Here is a 19,648-nt window from a genome sequence, read left to right on the forward strand (position 1 = left end):
GGGGGGGGGGCGGGTAGGGAGAAGCAGGCTCCCCACTGAGCAGGGAGCCTGATGTGGGGCTTGATCTCAGGACCCTTGGACCATGACCCAAGCCGAAGGCAGATGCTTAACCAACTGAGCCACCCAAGTGCCCTAAGCATTGTTCTTTATGAAGCTCTTTTCTATGCCATTAGTTGATAGACTCGATAGTAATAGGTTCAATCCAAATGTTAATGCTAAATGTTAAAGTGGGCTTGGTTTTTATTATACGCATTTTAAATTCTGTGGGTTTTTAAACTTCTCATAACAATAAAACACAAACAGTACATAATTATTTCTAAAGGCATTTAAGAAGCATTGTAAAAATAAAAGTATTTTGAACTTCTAAGTTTGTAGATGTAGATTTCTGTAGTTATATAGTGCTCTTGTGCAGAATCTAGAGATTCTTAAATAAGTAAGAGGCTCTTTGTTATCTGGCATCATTCCATCAGTTATTCAGTTACAGAGATGTTTCAGTAACTTACTTAAGAACTCGTGTCTATATTGCATTCTTTTTAGAGCAGAAATGCCTTAAGAATTTGGAATAGTAAACTTATCTTTTAGCTGAACAAAATTATTTTCATGAAAAGCCATTAACTTGTCCTCTGTGAAAAGGAATCAAGAGATTAAAGCACATAATTTGTTTATTTAAAGTTTAAAATTCTAGATTGAAGTCTAGAATTCTCCACATTTTTATACTTTAAAGGAGGAATGACTGAGGGTGTCCTAATTTCCAGCCTTGATATAAGTGGTTTGGAATGCTTTACTCTTTGGGGTTTTTTTTAAGATTTTATTTATTTGACAGAGAGACACAGCGAGAGAGGGAACACAAGCAGGGGGAGTGGAAGAGGGAGAAGCAGGCTTCCTGTGGAGCAGGGAGCCCCATGCGGGGCTGGATCCCAGGACCCTGGGATCATGACCTGAGCCAAAGGCAGACGCTTCATGACTGAGCCACCCAGGTGCCCCTGGAATGCTTTACTGTTAAAAGAAATTTACACAAAGCTGATTATCAGCCAAAATATACTGGTAGTTCTCTCCTAGTTTGCAAACTTGGAGTTCACTGTAAGAAATATATTTGTCAGTGAGAAAATGTATTTTTATTATGTGGTTTCTTTTAGATTTGATTGGCTGGAATTAGAAGTGTAATCAGAATGGGGGCACACGTAGGTAGCTCAGTCAGTTAAGCTTTCAACTCTTGATTTCGGCTCAGGTCATGATCTCAGGGTTGTGAGATTGAGCCCATCATAGGATTCCGCACTGGGTGTATAGCCTGCTGAAGATTCTCTCTCTCCCTCTGCCCTTCCCCTGCTCTTTCCCTCTTAAAAAAAAAAAAAAAAAAAAAGTGTAATCAGAGTTCAGGCAGAAAGTAATGACCTAAAATATGAGAGAGGCCATAGGAATGAAGGGAGGTAAAAAGGTAAGTCACAAAGCAAAGGTTGAATAATAGGATTTAGTATCTTGATGGATGTGAGAGTTGAGGGCAAAAGAGTCAACCAAGGTTTTATTTTTTTTTTTTTAAGATTTTATGTATTTATTTATTTATTTCCAGGGAGAGAGAGAGTGAGTGTGTGTGTGCTCACAAGCAGAGGGAGCGGCAGGCAGAGGGAAAAGCTGGCTCCCTGCTGAGCTAGAAGCCTGATGTGGGACCTTATCCCAGGACCCTGGAATCATGACCCAAGCCAAAGGCAGTTGCTCAACTGACTGAGCCACCCAGGCGCCCTCAGCCAAGGTTTTAATGGAGAGAAGAACGTTTGGAAGAGATTAGTTTAAGACATGTTCATTTTGAGGGGCGCCTGGGTGGCTCAGTCAGTTGGGCGTCCAACTCAGTCTCAGCTCAGGTCTTGATCTTGGAGTCATGTCGTTGCTTTGTGACTTACCTTTTTCCCTCCCTTCATTTCTATGGCCTCTCCCATATTTTAGGTCATTACTTTCTGCCTGAACTCTGATTACACTTTTTTTTTTAAAGAGGGAAAGAGCAGGGGAAGGGCAGAAGGAGAGAGAGTCAAAATGTGGTCCAGGCCCTGCATGGAGCCTACTTAAACAACAACAACAACAACAAAAACAGACAAGTTTATTTTGAGAAATGAGAAGACCACACACATATCAAATTATTGGTTCTCGAGAGCATATTAAGATTCTCTGTGTGCTTTTTTTGCTTTTTTTTTTAAATCTTCAAAGCACATACCTTTGGCCACCCTTGCTTCACCCAGTATTATGACTTGGACTTTTAGGGGACATAGAAGATTCTTGAAGGAAGAAAGGAGTAATTTTTCAAATTATATATGCCCACAGCCCTCCAAAGTTATGAATTTTGAGGGAAGGGTACAGTTTGAGAGAGGAGTACCCCAGGTGATTCTGATAAACAGCTTTCCTGCCATTCTCCAAAACCAGATTTGAGAATTATTAATGCTAGTAAAAAATCTGATTGTAATTGGAACAGGGGTTGTGGTACTGATGCAGACCTATAGTTTTCTCTGTAGAAGAGAAGACCTGGGGAGGTGGGGCTGCAGTGATTGGAGGGATGTAGGGAATCATAGGATTGAGATCTAGAAGAGAGAGCTCTGAGCAGCAGACTGGCCCAAGGTTGGGTAGCAAGGAAGTGCTGGTTAACAGTGCTGCAGGAGGCAAATAGGATTTCGACTATACAAGGGAATTAGAAGAGCCTTGAAAACCCACAAGAGAGCTGTTTAGTGATGGGGGACCAGAGGCCAGATTTTAAGGAGTTGAATGACTGGAGAGGGTGAGTTCCCGGAAACAGAAGGTGTGGGCTGTTCTGTGTAGTTTGGCAGTAATGGGAGAAAGGACTGGCAGCTGGAAGCTGTAACAAGGATCAAAAGATAAAAGTTGTTATTTTCCTTAGGATACAGAAAACATAAGAGCATTTTGTTAACTAAGGTGAAGGAGTCAAAGCTCCTAGCATGGCACAGGAAGTTCTTTGTGACCTGTCCCTTGTCCACTCCTCCAGCATCACCTTCTACCACTTATCCCCTCAAGCTCTCTGCTATAGCCAAATGGAACTACTTTGCTCCCCAGCTTGGCCTCTGCCATTTGAACAAGGCTCACTCTCACTAGTGCTCAGGATTCCTCCCATCCCATCTTGGTAGTCACCCCACAACCTGTTCCTCAAAATGTGGTCCAGGGTCCAGCCGTATTGACATCACCAGGGAACTTGTTACAATTGCAGAATTACGTGCCCCCTTCACAGACCTACTGAAGCAGAATCTGCATTTTAACAAAATCCCCAGGTGATTCATATAGTGCTTTGCAAGTTAGAACTGTCTGACAAGACTGTTTAGTGCCTTGAAAGCAGCTACAGTGTATGGTTTAACTAGTCTCTCCAGTGCCTTGGAAGGTGTCTCCATTAAATATTTGGCCAACAAATGATGCTTTCATGTATTGAACATTTTTTTTCATTTTTGTTTTTTGGGGGTTTTTTTTATTTATTTATTTGAGGGAGAGACACGGAGAGCACCAGCCGGGGGAGGGGCAAAGGGAGAGGGAGAAGCAGACTCCCCACTGAGTGTGGAGCCTGCCGAGGGGCTTGATCCCAGGACCCTGAGATCATGACCTGAGCCGAAGTCAGAGACTTAACCCAGGCGCCTCCAAAAACTTGTTTAATGAGCGCTTAGTGGATGGCAAGTACTGTTCTAGGTAGGGAATCATCAAAGAGCAAGATAGGTAAGGTTCCTGCCCTTATGACACTTATATTCTATGGAAAGAGACAAACATGTAGACTAAGAATTTCAGATACTGATATGAAAATAAAACAAAGTTGGGACGCCTGGGTGGCTCAGTCGGTTAAGCATCTGCTTTTGGCTCAGGTCATGATCCCAGGGTCCTGGGGTCCTGGGGTCCAGCCCCACATCAGGCTCCTTGCTCCACAGGAAGCCTGCTTCTCCCTCTCCCACTCCCCCTGTTTGTGTTCCCTCTCTCGCTGTGTCTCTCTCTGTCAAATAAATAAAATCTTTTAAAAAAATAAAATAAAACAAAGCAATATTATATAGAGTAACAGGGAGAGAATGTAGGGGATCTATTTAAAATTAGACACGACTGATAAGGAAAGCTAAATTGCCTTGTTGCAAATACAGAAATAAGTCTGGCATGAAAAGAAGCAAGGCAAGATGTTGTAAGTGATGAGATCAGAGAAGTAAGTAGGGGCTAAATCGCATTGTACAGTGAATCTCAATGCCATTAGACTCCCTGTCCCTTAATTTAACAAATATTTTATACCTCCTTTAGTTTCCTGAAATGAAAGTTATAGATCATATAACTTATACTCACTACTCTTAACTAAAATAAGGGGCACCTGGGTGGCTCAGTTGGTTAAGGGTCTGCCTTCAGCTCAGGTCATGATCTCAGGGTCCTGGAATCGAGCCCCACATCAGGCTCCCTGCTCCGCAAGGAGTCTGCTTCTCCTTCTCCCTCTGCCTCCTACTCATGTTCTGTCTCTGTCTCTCACTTTCTCTGTAAAATAAATAAAAAATAAAAGAAATATAATTTATAATAAATTATAGATATTTCAATATGTTAAAGTTTACTCACAACATTAGAAGACATGATAAAGTCAGATGCGACTTAAGACATAAAAGCATCATAAATGTAACAACTATAAATGCAGACCAATACAGATATATCATATTGGTGCTTCTACTCATGCCTTTGGTGGCCACCTCTGGCTAAAGTTGTGAGCAAAATAAAGTGCAGTCTTTATTCAGTTTTCACAGTGGTTACTTTTAAGAAAAAGTTATTGTAGAATAAAAATGTCCAAAAAGTGCTTTGTGTTTATATATAAAATGGAGAGGGTTCTAGTCTCAGCTCATTATAAACAGATATTTTACTTAAATGATTATCTGGTAGGATGGTTGAAGGTCTTCCACGGTAAGGGAGAATACACTACTGTGTGGGCCTTTTCCACACATCATAGGACATTTAGGAACCTTGAGCCCCTGTCCACTGAATGTCATAAGACATTATCTCTAATAATTGTGACATCTAAAAAAATGCCTCCAGAAATTTCCCTTAAGGAGTTGGTACTGCCTCTGTTGAGGACCATTGATTGTGTTGTAGGCCATCGTAAGAAATTTGGGTTTTGTCCTCATTACAGTGGTAACCATTGGAAGTTTTCAAATAGAAGAAGGGTAAGACACAATCTCAGGCTTCTGCATGGAGAATGGACTGCAAGGAGATAAAATGATCTAGGAAGTATAACTGGTGGAAGAATGTTGTAGAGGCAAAAAGGCAGTCAGGGATGCAGGTTAGTAGAATTAGTCATAAAAACAATGGGAAATTTTTTTAAACGTTTTATTTATTTGAGAGAGAGAAAGAACGAGCAGGGGAGAGGCAGAGGGAGAGGGAGAAGCAGGCTCCCCGCTGATCAGGGAGCCCGACATGGGGCTCCATCCCAGGACCACTGAGATCATGACCTGAGCTGAAGGCAGCCGCTTAACTGACTGAGCCGCCCAGGTGCGCCAATAGGAAATTTTCTTAAGTGACTGGAGAGAAGAAAAAAGAATGCATTATAATGTAAATACATTTTAAGATAAATATGGGAGTTTGAGGCCATCTAAAGCACACTGGAATCTTCTCAGTAAAACAAAGGATATAGTTGTCTGCCCCTTGGCCAGAGTGAGGTAGAGAACTGGAAGAGACTGGGAATAGATATTGGAAAGAATATACCAGGGAATAACCAGGAAAAGAATGAGATTTGGTAGCAGCAGTGAAGACCCTTAGCAAGTGTATGAACTGATACCAGTCCTCTTTGTTATGTGACTATGTGCAGCTTTTCTCCCCACATAAGGAGCCAAAGAAAGGGGTACCTAGATTTATTCAGGATTGGCAGATTGGTATACTGTCACAAGAGTGCTAGTGAGACCACAGCTGAAACAGTTGAGGCTAGAACAGAACATTGGGTGAAATCAGGAACTAGAAGACCTGGAAAATTGGGAAGAGTCAAGGGGAATTAGATGGAGGTTACAATGAGGGCAGAGAGCAGGTTCAGTTGGAGAGTTGGCAGAATTGGAAATCATAGTCCCAGGAAGAAATGTCTGAGTTTGAGACCTTACCCATAAAGCGGTTGAAAGTGATGGTGAGACTCAGTCTGACAGTGCTTATGAACGTCCCACGGTGGGATGAAGATGACGATCAATCATTACAGATGGGACAGTACACTGAAAACCTCAGAACACATTTTATTATGAATCTTGAAAGAAAGGATTCTCATGGGCCACGTTTCATTTTTGGTTTAATTATTTTGTGATTTCATTTCAGTTACCTGATATTAGAATAGAAACCTCATGAGGTCAGGCACTTTGTCTCTTTTGTTTAACACTTTATTCCAGCATTTCAAGCAGTGCCTCCCACATAGTAAGTGCTCCATCAGTAATAGTTGAATGCATGAGTAAACAACAGCTATCATTTATTAGGAAGCTACCAGAAATATGGAAAGTGATTGATACAAATATTCCTAACTCTGCAAAGTAGATATTTTTGTCACCACTTCGCACATTGGGATGCTGAATCAGAGGCAACAGACCACCTGGTTTGAATCCAGCTCTGCCACTTACAAGCTGTATGATCCGGGACAAGTTATTTCTACTCTCTGTGCCTCCGTTTTCTATCTGTGAAATAGGAATTATAGTGGTACCTACCTATGAACCGTGTTACAAGAATAAATTAGTTCATACTGATACAGTTCTTAGAACAATGCCTGGCATGTAGCAAGAACTGTGTAAGTGTCAATCAAATAAAGCATATTTTACCAGCTAGTAAGGATGAGTTAGGATTCAAATGGGTTTGTGAGCTCCAGCTTCTCTCACTACACCAAGGAGTCCCACATCACATCATTACACGTAGTATTCCTATGGCATTTTTAACCAGGAGATGTAGTCTCCTTACAAATATTAATCTTAAACATCTCAATGTGTACTCTTTTCATTATAAAACTCACATGTGGCACATGATTCACTGAGCCCAAGGACTGGGAATATCTACCAAACAGTAAGTGTTTCTGCATATGCACTGGGCAAATGTATCATGTGTAATATTAATCAATTCACTTTTACAGGTATTAAAAGTTTGATACACTTAAAATGGGCAAGCCGTGCCAGTAGGAAAAAAAAAACCCACTTTCTATGCTTTAATTACTCAATTATCTGTGTTTTATTAGAATCTGAATCATACTGAAAATTAATGGTTTCTCAGAATGTATGATCACTACATTGAAACAACCTGTCTCGTGTACATATTTTCCTATTCGTTCTCATATGTAAAGTCCATAATAGACTTTTAAGTTTTTAATGACCATTCTTATTTCATTTTAGATTTTATGTTTACAATAAAAAGAGACGTCTTGTCAACACACCATACGTGGATAACTCCTATAAATGGGCTGGTGGTGGATTTCTGTCTACAGTGGGTGACCTTCTGAAATTTGGGAATGCGATGCTGTATGGTTACCAAGTTGGGCTCTTTAAGAACTCACATGAAAATCTTTTACCCGGATATCTCAAGCCAGAAACAATGGTTATGATTTGGACACCAGTCCCTAACACAGAGATGTCTTGGGATAAAGAGGGTAAATACGCAATGGCTTGGGGTGTTGTGGAAAAGAAGCAAACGTATGGTTCTTGTAGAAAGCAGCGGCATTATGCCTCACACACCGGAGGTGCGGTGGGTGCCAGCAGCGTGCTGCTGGTCCTTCCCGAAGAACTGGATGCGGAAGCTATAAATAACAAGGTTCCCCCAAGAGGAATAGTCGTCTCTATCATCTGCAACATGCAGTCTGTTGGCCTCAATAGCACTGCTTTAAAGATTGCTCTGGAATTTGATAAAGACAGATCTGACGTATCTTAACATTGCAGGTGCAAAATGAGCTGTTTTGTTCTTGTTGTTGCTGTTGTTTGAAACATTAAAGCCCCAAAATACATGAGATTTTTTAAAAATAGATTTGTAATAGGGTGTAATTGAATGCAGAGAATTATGTACCTCTAATTGCTTAATTTTGTAATTGTCTTTTATTGTAGGATTAGTTCTTTATACTCAGGGAAGTAATTATATTATTTTTACTTTTTGAAAAAAGTGTTAATTCTTGAAATAAAATATTCTGATAAAAAATATATTTTTGAATATGTAATATAAAGAAAATATCATTCAACAGGAAACTTCAAATATTGTTATTTTAATATGACAGCAGAAACAAGTTTATGAGAAATTGTCTATTAGTTATCTATTGCAGCTTAAAAGAAGAAAAAATTATCTCATGGTTTCCGAGGCTCAGGAATTCAGTAGCATGGCTGGGTGAATCTGACGCCCTTCTTTGAGGTTGCAGACAAGATGTTGTGATCATCTAAAGACTTCTCTGGGGCTGGAGGAAATGCTTCTAAAATGGCTTACTCACTTGACTGGTGGCAAGTATCAGTCCTCTGGCTTGTGAGTAGCAAGAGGTCTCAGTTTCCCTCCATGTGGGCCTCTCTGTAAGACTGCTTAAGTATCTTAGTGGCATGTTAATTGGCTTTTCCCAGAGCAAGTGATTCAAGAGACATTGAGAGAGAGGGACAGAGAGAGAGGGAGGGCAGGAGGGAGATCCATGAGCCAGGCAGAAGCCAATGTCTTTTATAACCTAGCCTCAGAAATCACATACCATCACATTTGCTATATTCTCTAGATCTCACAGACCAACCCTGATAACAGTCTTGGAGGGATTACACAGGGTATGCATATCAGGAGGTGGAGATCATTGGGCGTCATCTACCCCAGTCTGACCTCTGGTCCACCAATGATTAATGTCCTTCCTCCCTCCTCCCAAGTTTTCCAGAAATTTCATTCCATTATAGTATCAGCTCAAAACTATCGCGTAAGTATAGGTGTGGATGAGGTTCCTTGGGGGTAGTTCCTTAAGTATAGTTCTTCTTTATCTGAAGACCTGTGAACTCAAGGCGAGTGATCTGCTCCCCACATGTGCAACAGACAATGGCACAACCTACGCAGTGATGGCTACGGACCCTCCTCTGTAGAAAGGGGGGAAATGGAAGACATATCTTAGCAATTCTGAAATCCAACCAGACACAGGTTGGCAGCTCCTTGATTAGTACTCAAGGCCTGGGGATAATTCTTGGCTCTTGGGCTATATTCTCTGGGCCCTTGATTCTGCCCTCTGACTTCTTATTTTTTCATGAAAGGTAGCATGTGTTTGTAGCTGAGTGGTTTTCTCAGCCTGCTTTCTGCTTGTATAAGTTTGGAGGTTCAAAGGCCTCTTTTGGACTCTCTCTCCTTTCAGTTGGAATAGTGTTCCTGCCAGTACGATTTGTTTAAACTTGGCGAGGCTCCTACAGATCTCATTGGGGTTCATGTTAGTAAACAAAAAGCATACCACCAAATCTCTTCAAAGAAAGTGCTTCTGTAACTTGGGATTCTGCTAAGACAATTGGAGAGAAAACTTGTTTCTAATAAACCCTGTTGTTTATATAGCTCTCTGAGGCACAATCTTGGAAATTTCAGCAGTCAAAGGATTTTAGTCAGACCCTCAGCTTCATTTTATCTTTTTATTTAAAAAAAAAGATTTATTTATTTTACAGAGGGAGAGAGCGTGTGTGAGTACAGGGAGGGGCAGAGGGAGAGAGAAACTTAAGCAGCCTCCTCACTGAGCCTGGAGCCCGATGTGGGGCCGATCTCACCACCCTGAGATCACGACCTGAGCCAAAACCAAGAGTCGGACGCTTAGCCAACTGTGCCACCCAAGCGCCCTTTCAGCTTCATTTTAGACCATGTCTTCCTGGAAGTGCCCTAAATTTTATCTTTGCCTTGAAGCCATTTTAGCTTCATTCACCATCTGGAGAGTCTGGGAATTTTCCAAACCATCATTATTGATTCTTTTTGTCCAGTAGTCCTTCCTTTAGCTTATGTCTCTTGTGCATTTTGGTATAAGCAGCAGGAAGAATCCAGGAGACACATTGAACACTGGACGTCTCAGCTGGATCACCCAGTTCATTGGGCACATTTTCTACTTTTCCCTGTCCCTGAAGGCAACAATGTTGCTAAACTTTCCACCACCACAAAATTAGAATTCCTTTTCCTCCAGTTTCCAATAAGATTTTCCTTACTCTCCTTTAGGTCCACACCTGCAGCCTCCAGAAAGGCCATCATACTTCTAAACAGTTTCTTCAAGGCTCCTGGGCTTTCACTAATGCTCTCTTCAAAAGACTTCACTCCAAATTCCAACCACTTGCTCCGTTCCAAATCCACTCCCCCATGTTTTAGGTTTTTGTTATGGCCTCACTCTACTTCTAGGTAACAAATCTGTAATGTAAAAAATACATGTCTCAGATATAATTCAAAATTCATATACTTTAAAGTATATGATTCAGTGGTTTTTAGTAGATTTATAAGGTGTATATCCATTCAATTCCAGGACATCTTCACCCCAAAAAAGCAATCTTCTACCCATTAGGCTTTGCTCCCTGTTCCTTTCTCCTTCAAGACCCTGGAAACCACCAACCTACTTTTTGTCTCTTTGGATTTGCCTATTATGGAAATTTCATATCAATAGACTCTTACAGTATGTGGCCCTTTGTGTCTGGCTTCTTTCATCTAGTACAGTATGCATCAGGAGTCTATTGTGTAACAAATTAGCCCATCTCACAATTTCTGTGTTTCGTAAGTTTGGAAGCAGCTCAGCTGAATGGTTCTAACTCCAGGTCTCTCCTAGGATTGCAGACAAGATGTCAGTCATCTGAAGGCTTGCCTAGGGCTGGAGGATCTTATTTTAATATGGTTCACCCATGGGCCTCCATTACTTGCTGGCTTAATGCAAGAGATCTCAGTTTCTTACCACATGGACCTCTCCATAGATCTGCTTGACTGTCCATAACTTCCCCCAGATTGAGTAATTGAAGAGAGAACAAGGCAAATACCACAATGTCTTCTATATTCTAGCCTTGGAAGTTATACACCATTGCTTACACCAAATTCTCGTGATCACACAGACCCACCCTGATTCAGTGTGGGAGACTGGCTCCACAGATGGCTTGTCAGAGTGTTGACAACTTAGGAAATTTTGTTGTAACAGCCATAGATGAGTATATTGGAGATTATACTGTATTCAGGAAAATTCAGAAAGAAATCAGTTTTTCTACACTCCTCTGAAGGAGGGGTTTCCTGTATTTCTGAGCCCTAAGCCTATTTCTTCACTTTCCACTTTGATCTATAAAGGTAAATGGATGGATAATTCTGAGTTGGTTGAAGTGCAGAGAAAGCAGCTCCCTAAAACAGATCCACTTCATCTCCTGATTTCTTTCTGGCTTCTGATCTCTATGTCTTGTATTCATATTTGTCAAAGTTTTCCATCCGTGCCATTTTTGATAAACATAAAAAGGTCATTGCTTCAATTTATTAGATTAAATTTAGTATTTACATTTTAAAATATATTCTGACTAAAAGCAAATAGAATTATAATTTAAAAAGTGTTTCTGATAGAGAGCCATGGTTCTAATTTGATCATGTGATATCAATATAAACTTTGAACTTTTGCACAGACCACAGAGTGAACTGCTCGGAGGCTCCCAAGAGGGGACATTTAAATTGGGAGAAAAAGATGAGGCAAGAGCATTATCTGGGTGTCAGGGAGAAGTGCACCGTGACTGAACTATAGGTGTGGGAGGGTCCACAGACTGTGAAGAGCCCCGTAAATTTAGTGAATGCGTATTATGAACAAGGCAGTTGCTTTCGTTGTTTTTCATCTTTTTTAGGATTCTTGAAGCTCTGAGAAGAGCTGGGAACTTTCTCAAAGTGAGGTGATAGGCAAATGTCAGGGATTTACAGACCCTAGATTAAGAATTCCCATTTCAGGTATTTTTGCCATGATAACGTCTTTTCTCACTTAATACTGTTAGAAACGGTACTGATAAATTTACATATCTCCCAAAGTTGTATCTCTGGTGTGGCTGATCCTTAATATTGGGGGAAAGAACTTGGCACAAGTTTCTTGTGTTTGGGTTTTTTTTTTTTTCTGTAATTTACAAGTTGTCAAGGCAATCATTAGCTACAAAGTGTTTGCTTTACCTTCCTGTATCAAACTGGTCTTTTATTTTGTGAAATTGAAAAGAAAATACCACAAAGCACAAAAGATTCACATGGCACATACTCAGTATAGTCTCACTACCCTAAAATGTTAACATTTAGTTACATTTTCCTCATTAAAAAATAATAAATAAAACATAAGAGATAAAGCTGAAGACCCCTTTAACTGCCACCCAAAGTTCCAGCCCTTTTGCCTTACAGGCAATAGCTATCAGGAGTTGGTGTATACCCTTCCTATTCCTTGTTTAGTTCTCTCACAGCCATGTATGTATCCATATCTAATAATAGTATTAATTTGTATTATTTACATTTATACAAATAGCATCACAGTATACATGTTCCCTACGTTCCATTTTAAATTTAACATTGTTTTGTGATCTGGTCAGCATATTTTACTGCTATAAAATACTACATTGTAGGACTATCTCATACTGTTTTCTTATTGACGGATTTTTTTTTTTTTTTTAGTAGGCAATGCTGTAAGGAACATCCTTTTCTTGGTTGAACCATATGAAATTGTTTTTGTAGGTCAAAAATATTTGAGTAGGGACAATTTTTTATGGTTGAACTTAATTCTGTTGTGTGTATGCCAACAGTAACTTTTAATTTTGGACTATACGAAGAATGGAAAATGGTATCTGTTTGTTTTTACCTGCATTTACGTATTGTTGGTGAAGTTAGACATATTTTCATATGCTCATTATGAGCCATTTTGATTTCTTCTAATAGAAATTTCCCACCTATATTCTGTGCTCATCTGGAATAGGGGAAATGAATAAAGCATTTCTTTAAGAATTTATTGTGGACATGTTAATGGATTAGGAAATGAGTAACCTCAAAGTTCTCCCAAAGTGTGGTAATTTTCCAGTGGCCATAAATTCCTCTTGTTCCATTGTGTGTACTCCTTTGTAATGTGATTTTACCTTTCTCCCCAGCCAAAGGTGGAGACTGTTTCTCCACTCTCTTGAATCTAGGCTGGCCTTGTGATTTGCTTGGACCTATAGAATATGGTGGAAATGATGCTGTGTAAGTTCCAGAACGTAGGCTTTAAGAGCCCTTCCAGCTTCCAGCTTCCCCTCTGAGAATACTGCCCCAAAACTGCCTTGTAAAGAAGCCAGATTAGTTTACTGGTGCATGGGAGGCCACACAAAGGAGAACCGAGATGCCCCAGCTGACAGCCAGCACCCACTGCCAGGCCTGTGACTAAAGCCATTTAGACCTTCCAGACCAGTAGAGCCTCTAGCTGAATGCAGCTGCATGAGTGAGCCCAGGTGAGACCAACCCACAGAATCATGAGAAAAAATAAATCACCATTAATTTAAGTCATTACATTAGGGGGTGGCTTACTTTGCAGCCGTAGTTAACGTAGCTATGCTCACTGGTGCCTGGCTGGCTCAGTTGGTGGAGTGTGTGACTCTTGGTCTCAGGGTTGTGAGCTTGAGCCCCACGTTGGGTGTAGAGATTATTTAAAAGTAAAATCTCTTTTAAAAAAAAAGTTAACTATCCTCTAGTGTGGTAATGAAATGGGTAAATAATTTGGAAAAGAAAAACAGAACTTGAAAGTACTTGATATTTAATAGTATCCTTTTTTATTTAAAAAAAATACTATTAACAACTTGCTTATTATGTGTTAGGCATTGTGCTAAGCACCTTGTATATTATCTCATCTTTAAAACAACCCTATTAGGTAGAAATTATTCTTATTTTGCCAGAGGTCACACAACCATTAGCCACTGGAATGGATTAGGGAATGAATAACCTCATATTTTCAGAATCTCAGTTTTCAAATCTGGGATAGCATTTTAAAACTTGGTATTCTGTGATAGGCAGAACCGTGGCCCCCTAATCCCCAGAACCTGTGACTAGGTTACCTTACTTAGCAAAAGGGACATTGCTGATGTAATTAAATCAAGGATCCTGTATGGGGAAATTGTCCTGGATTTTCTGGGTGAGCCCAATGTAATCACAAGTGTCCTGATAAGAGGAAAGAAGGGGTGCCTGGGTGGCTCAGTTGGTTGGGCATCCGACTCTTGATTTTGGCTCAGGGTTGATTGAGCCAAAATCAGCCCTGGGATTGAACTCCAGGTCAGGCTCTGTGCTCAGTGGCAAGTCTGCTTAAGGATTTCTCTCCCTCTGCCCCTCCCCCTGTTCACGTGTACAATCTCTCTCTCTCTAAAATAAATAAGTAAATCTTTTAAAAAAATAGTAAGAGGAAGGTAGAAAGCAAGAGTCAGAGGAGATGTAAAGACATAAGTAGAGGTAGGAGGATGTGGGGTCACGGACGAAGGAATGCAGGCAGCTTCTTAGAAGCTGGAAAAGACAAGGAAACAGATCTCCTCCTAGAGCCGCCAGAAGGAACATGGCCACACTGACACCTTGATTTTAGCCATTTTGGACTTCGGATCTCCAGAACTGTAAGATAGTAAGTTTCTGTTTTCCTTGTTTCTTTGGTTTTTTGTGTGTGTATTTTTTGTTTTGTTTTAGAGAGATAGATGATCCTTTAAGTTTATGCTGTTTTAAGCCACTAAATTTGTGCTAATCTGTTAAAAGCAGCAACAGGAAACTATATTCCAACTATTTTTAGCCATACTTCTAATACGGAGAATTTTTTGTTAAGAAAAAGCAAATGAGAAGGAATTCTAGGAAGATAACACCTTATTCTGCCTTCTTTACAGTCACATACTCAGTAAGCAGATACACAAATTAGAGTAACAGTGATGTATAATCTTACAGTCATCAAAATGGCAAAAAAATTAGATTCCATTTATTAATGGAAGAGATGGAGGAGGGGGAGAATGTTTCTTATATTGCTGGTGGAAAGCAATTGGTATTACCTGTCAAAATTAAAGATACATGTTTATCTTTCCAACAAGCAATCCTACTCCTAGAAATCTAACTCACAGAAATAAAAGCACCATTATTAAGAACATATTTAAATATATTTATGACAATTGATTATAGTGGAAAAAAACAAAAACAAAGTGCCCATCAACAGGATAATACTGAATGAATTATGGCACTTCTATACCATAGGATGGTATTCAACAAAGATGAAGACAACCCACAGAATGGGAGAAAATCATATATATGTGCTGTATCTAGAACATGTAAGAATTCTTACAACTCAACAGTAAAACTGAACCCAATTAAAAATGGGCAAAGGATCTGAATAGACATTTCTCCAAAGATGTATGAATAGCCAGTAAGCACATAAAAAGGTGGTCAACATAATCATCAGGGAAATGCAAATCAAAATCAAAGTGAGATAGCTCTTCACACATACTAAGATGGTTATGATCAAAAAGACTGACAAAAACAAGTGTTGGTGAGGAAGTGGAGAAATTGTAACCCTTGCGTATTTCTAGTTGGAATGTAAGATGGTGCAGCCTCTTTGGAAAATAGGCAATTCCTCAAAAAGCTAAACACAGAATTACTATAACCTAGCAATTCTACTTCTAGGTATATTACCCAAGAGACCTTAAAATATGTCTACATAAAAAAGTGTACACTCATGTTCAAAATAGCCAAAAAGTGAAAACAATGCAATATCCATCAACTGATGAATGGATATACAAAATGTGTATTCTTACAACAGAGTATTATTGTCATAAAAAGGAATGAAGTACTGATACATACTACAGTGTGATGGTTATCTTAAACATTATGCTAAGTCGAAGAAGCCAGATACAAAAGGGTACATATTATATTACCCTATTTATATAAAGTGTCCAGAATAGGCAAATTGATTGAGATAGAAAGCATATTAGTGGTTGCCAGGAGCTGGGAGGAGGAAGGAAGGGGAAGTGAATGCTAACAAATACGGAGATTCCTTATGGAGTAATGAAAACAGTCTGGGATTAGACAGTGGTGACAGTTTGCACAACCTGTGAATATACTAAAAACCACTGCATTTTACATTGTAAAAGGTTGAATTTTATGATATCTACATTATATGAAGAAGAATAGGAATAAGAACAAGATCAAAAACAAGAAGAACCTTTTCTGATGATTTCCAGGAACACCAGATAAGAAACCATTTGTCATCTGATCAGGTCAGAAGCCAAGAATTCCATTTTATTTTTTAGTTATCTTTATGTAACTGGATTTTCTATTTATAGAAGAGATTAAGTTGTCTTTAAAAATATGTTTATGTCTGGGGTGCCTGGCTGGATTGGTTGGTGGAGCATGTGACTCTTGATCTAAGGGCTTTAAGTTCAAGCCCCACGTTGGGCATAGATTACTTAAAAATAAAATATTAATAAAGTGTTTACATGAAAAAAACAAAATCAGTATAAATAATAGTATTAAAGAAAAACAGTAAGTAACAAAGTATGTGGCAGACTGTGAAGTTTGTCCTAGTGTACTATTATTTTTCAAGCCCAGTAATACTGTTTAAATTAATAATGAAATAAAACTCAATACACCATTCACTTCCCAGTGGCAAGTATCTCCATAACTTAATCCTTAGATATGCTCTTCCAAGTACAATCCTCTTTCACTAATATTTCCAAGGAAATTTTCAGGGATTTGCCCTCTAAGTTAGTTATCATAGGTTTTGCCCCTTTCCCTATCAATAGCCTGTCATCACCACTGGCTCTCCCTGGGGCCAAGGTTCCTAAACTATGCAAGCTGAGGTGAGTTGGGGCACCATAGCAAAAACATTGATAATTGATACCTTTCGGATACCATGCCTAATTCTAGTTCCAGGTAGTTCAGTTATATTATATGGCACCACATGCCTTTTGATGATGTCCTATCTTTGTGAAGCTGGGTTTGGGGCCATTGCTGTGATAAAAAGCAAGTACACCAGAGCCACTCAACACACATCTGTAGTCATGAGTGCTCATGTGTCTGGACCAGAGAATTCCATGTCATCTACCATTCTCAGCCAGGACATCCTGAGGGTAAATCAAGCTACTCCTGATGCCTCCTCTCAAATATCCTACCCCAAAAGGTGCTTCCTATAATTAAGACCCCAGCTGCAGTTACCTACTAAATTTTGCAGTATGTTAGGGCCACATAAATCCATGGCATTACATTGTAATTACTGTTTAATTATACTGAATGTTACTGCATTAAATATGTACTTTTATACATGTGTTTCCATAGTTACAATGGCAAAACTGTATTTAGAATTAACAAATAATGGACTTCTTTCCATTTTTTAATTATTTAGCCCACTCACAGCAATTTGGAAAAATCAAATATTTACGGTTTCTACTCCTGAAATGAGACAAACTAATCAGAATACACTTTTTTAAATGTTTATACCAAATTCACACACACGGTATATATAAACATACAGCATATTCACACACACTAAAAAAAAAGAGAGAAGGGAAATTTGCCCATAATCAAAACTTTATTGAAAAACTGACACCAAAATAGGACATCACTGTTGTAAACCTTACAAAATTAAGCATAATTACATTATCTTGGTAGATAACTGGAATTACTGAACTGATAAGGCTTTCTGCGATATAACACAAATTCAAGAGGTTGTGTGGATCATTAGTGTTGCTTTCTTCTAAATGAACACCCTGCAAAGGAATCACGAGAACATGTTAAACACAAGTGTACACTATCTCTGCTATAGTCTTAATGACAAAAAGTATTTTTTCAGTTAAAAAAAAAAACCTAAATTTTAGGAATATTAGAATAATATTCACATACACGTTATTTATCCTTGTATGCCAGAAATTTACTCTAATAAATCTTGTATATTTGAATTTATTCTGATGTGACTATAACTGTTATTCCTGTTTCTCAAATGCTATATTAGAGTCTATGTAAGACCATGAGCCTAAATTCAACAGTTAAGACTTTAATCCAAGCTGTCAGAAAATGCAATCTTAATTTTTAGGAGTTATTCTGAATTACTTTCCTAAGAAACTGATTTTGATTAGAATTCTCTTCAAATCTATTAGGAAAACTCTAATACCCTATTAATCATCCATTGGCACAAAACTCCAAGATCATGACATGATATAAAGGTTTAAAAAATCTTACAAGTATACTTTTGAGAGAAATACTGCACTTAAATATCATATAGTGACTTTGTACTTAGATCTCACCAGGTCACACAAAATAGATGTTGGATTTGTTGCCAATCTACTTAAAACTCTTCTGGTGAGAACAACATGGAATTCACAACACCCCCAAAATATCACAAGCAAATTTCAAATATCATTACGGAATTACAAATCTGTAAGTACTACTATGGAAAACAATATACATAATTACTATTTTTTTCTTACTGCACAAAAGTGAAAGAGGAATTAAAATGGGATTTTTAGAGGCACCTGGCTGGCTCAGTTGGTAGAGCATGCGACTCTTGATCTCAGGGATTTTAAGTTTGGGCCTCATGTTGGGTGTAGAGATTACTTAAAAATAAAATCTTTTTAAAAAATAAATAAAATGGGATTTTTTTTTTTTTTAAAGATTTTATTTATTTATTTGACAGAGAGATAGAAGAGCACAAGCAGAGGGAGTGGCAGAGAGGGAGAAGCAGGCTCTGCACTGAGCAGGGAACCCGATGCGGAACTCGATCCCAGGACCCTGAGATCATGACCTGAGCCGAAGGCAGACACTTAACCATCTGAGCCACCCAGGCGCCCCTAAAATGGGATTTTTATTTAACCATTAAGTAGGTGCTCTGAGAAATCAAACTGCTGGCATTTTAATTTATACCTTAGTTATCTGTTGCCTAGCTAGCAATGATAAAAACTGTCTTCAGTCAAATGTGTCAAATACATATGAAACAAAATATTTACAAGAGAATTTTAAAAATTCTATGGTTTTAAAAATCCCTTATGTCCTATGGTATGTACTTATTCTTTTGCTCCATTCTGACTTATGTTTAATATTCCAAATTAAGCAGCCTAAATAACTACACAGAATTAGGTGTTCCAGACCAAGAAAAACAATAGTTAAAGGAGTTCTTTGCAAAATCAAAGGTATAAACTTATCCATTTGAGCAGGGCACTCTACTGAAAAAGCATACAACAAAAGATAAAATTATTTTGGTAATAATGAATTTATGATTTCTTTTAAACTGGTTTTTAATAAGGTGGACATTTATAATCCTAAAACCTCATCACTGGGTTAGAAAATGCCAAACGAATACCCTCTGTGAGTCTGGCCTTTCCTCCTGTTGGCTGGCACAACACTGTTGAACAGCCTACACAAAGAACCACCGTCTGAGCATGGCTGAAAACCGTGGTAATCTTGTAGCAACCTAGAAAAAGGAGGACAACGTTAAAAGTGAAAAGCAGAAGAAAATAAAGCCTATTGTTCACCGTATTTCTAGTAAAGACCTTGTAATAGATGAAGAACATTAGTGCTGTACAATAACAAGCCACATATTTAACTTAAACTTTTCCAGTCGTCACATAAAAAGTTTTAAAAAGCCAACAGGTGAAATTAATAATATATTTTATTGAACTTAGTATTTCCAAAATATTATTACCATTTCAACATGTAATCAATATGGTTTTTATGTGTGTGCTACATCTTAAAAATCCAGTGTATATTTTACACTTTAAGAATATTTTCCACT

The 19,648-nt window shown here is 38.7% G+C and overlaps 2 protein-coding genes across 4 annotated transcripts in view; one reads left to right on the plus strand and one right to left on the minus strand.

Annotated features, from left to right (window-relative positions):
• Window positions 1-19,648, plus strand: part of LACTB (lactamase beta) — a 49,472-nt gene that overhangs the window by 8,164 nt on the left and 21,660 nt on the right. Inside the window, exon 6 of one of the 2 annotated variants that reach the window (XM_081831233.1) lies at window positions 7,338-7,576. Coding sequence is in view for 1 of the 2 variants with exons in the window: in XM_081831231.1 (XP_081687357.1) it covers window positions 7,338-7,869 (532 nt within the window). In the remaining variant the exon portion in view is untranslated. Of the gene's footprint in view, window positions 1-7,337; window positions 16,143-19,648 lie in introns of those variants that run through there. The other variant, XM_081831231.1, reaches the window with a different exon arrangement.
• Window positions 17,430-19,648, minus strand: part of LOC115942070 (small ribosomal subunit protein eS27-like) — a 3,883-nt gene continuing 1,664 nt past the window's right edge. For both annotated transcript variants that reach the window (XM_081831234.1, XM_081831235.1), the window contains exons 3-4: window positions 19,217-19,327; window positions 17,430-17,630 (exon numbers count right to left, since the gene is read on the minus strand). In XM_081831234.1, coding sequence (XP_081687360.1) covers window positions 17,602-17,630; window positions 19,217-19,327 — 140 coding nt within the window. In that variant the 3' untranslated portion in view covers window positions 17,430-17,601. The remainder of the gene's footprint in view (window positions 17,631-19,216; window positions 19,328-19,648) is intronic.

The sequence above is a fragment of the Leptonychotes weddellii genome, chromosome 9, assembly GCF_054177405.1.
Source record: "Leptonychotes weddellii isolate Sample4059 chromosome 9, ASM5417740v2, whole genome shotgun sequence".
NCBI lineage: Eukaryota > Metazoa > Chordata > Mammalia > Carnivora > Phocidae > Leptonychotes > Leptonychotes weddellii.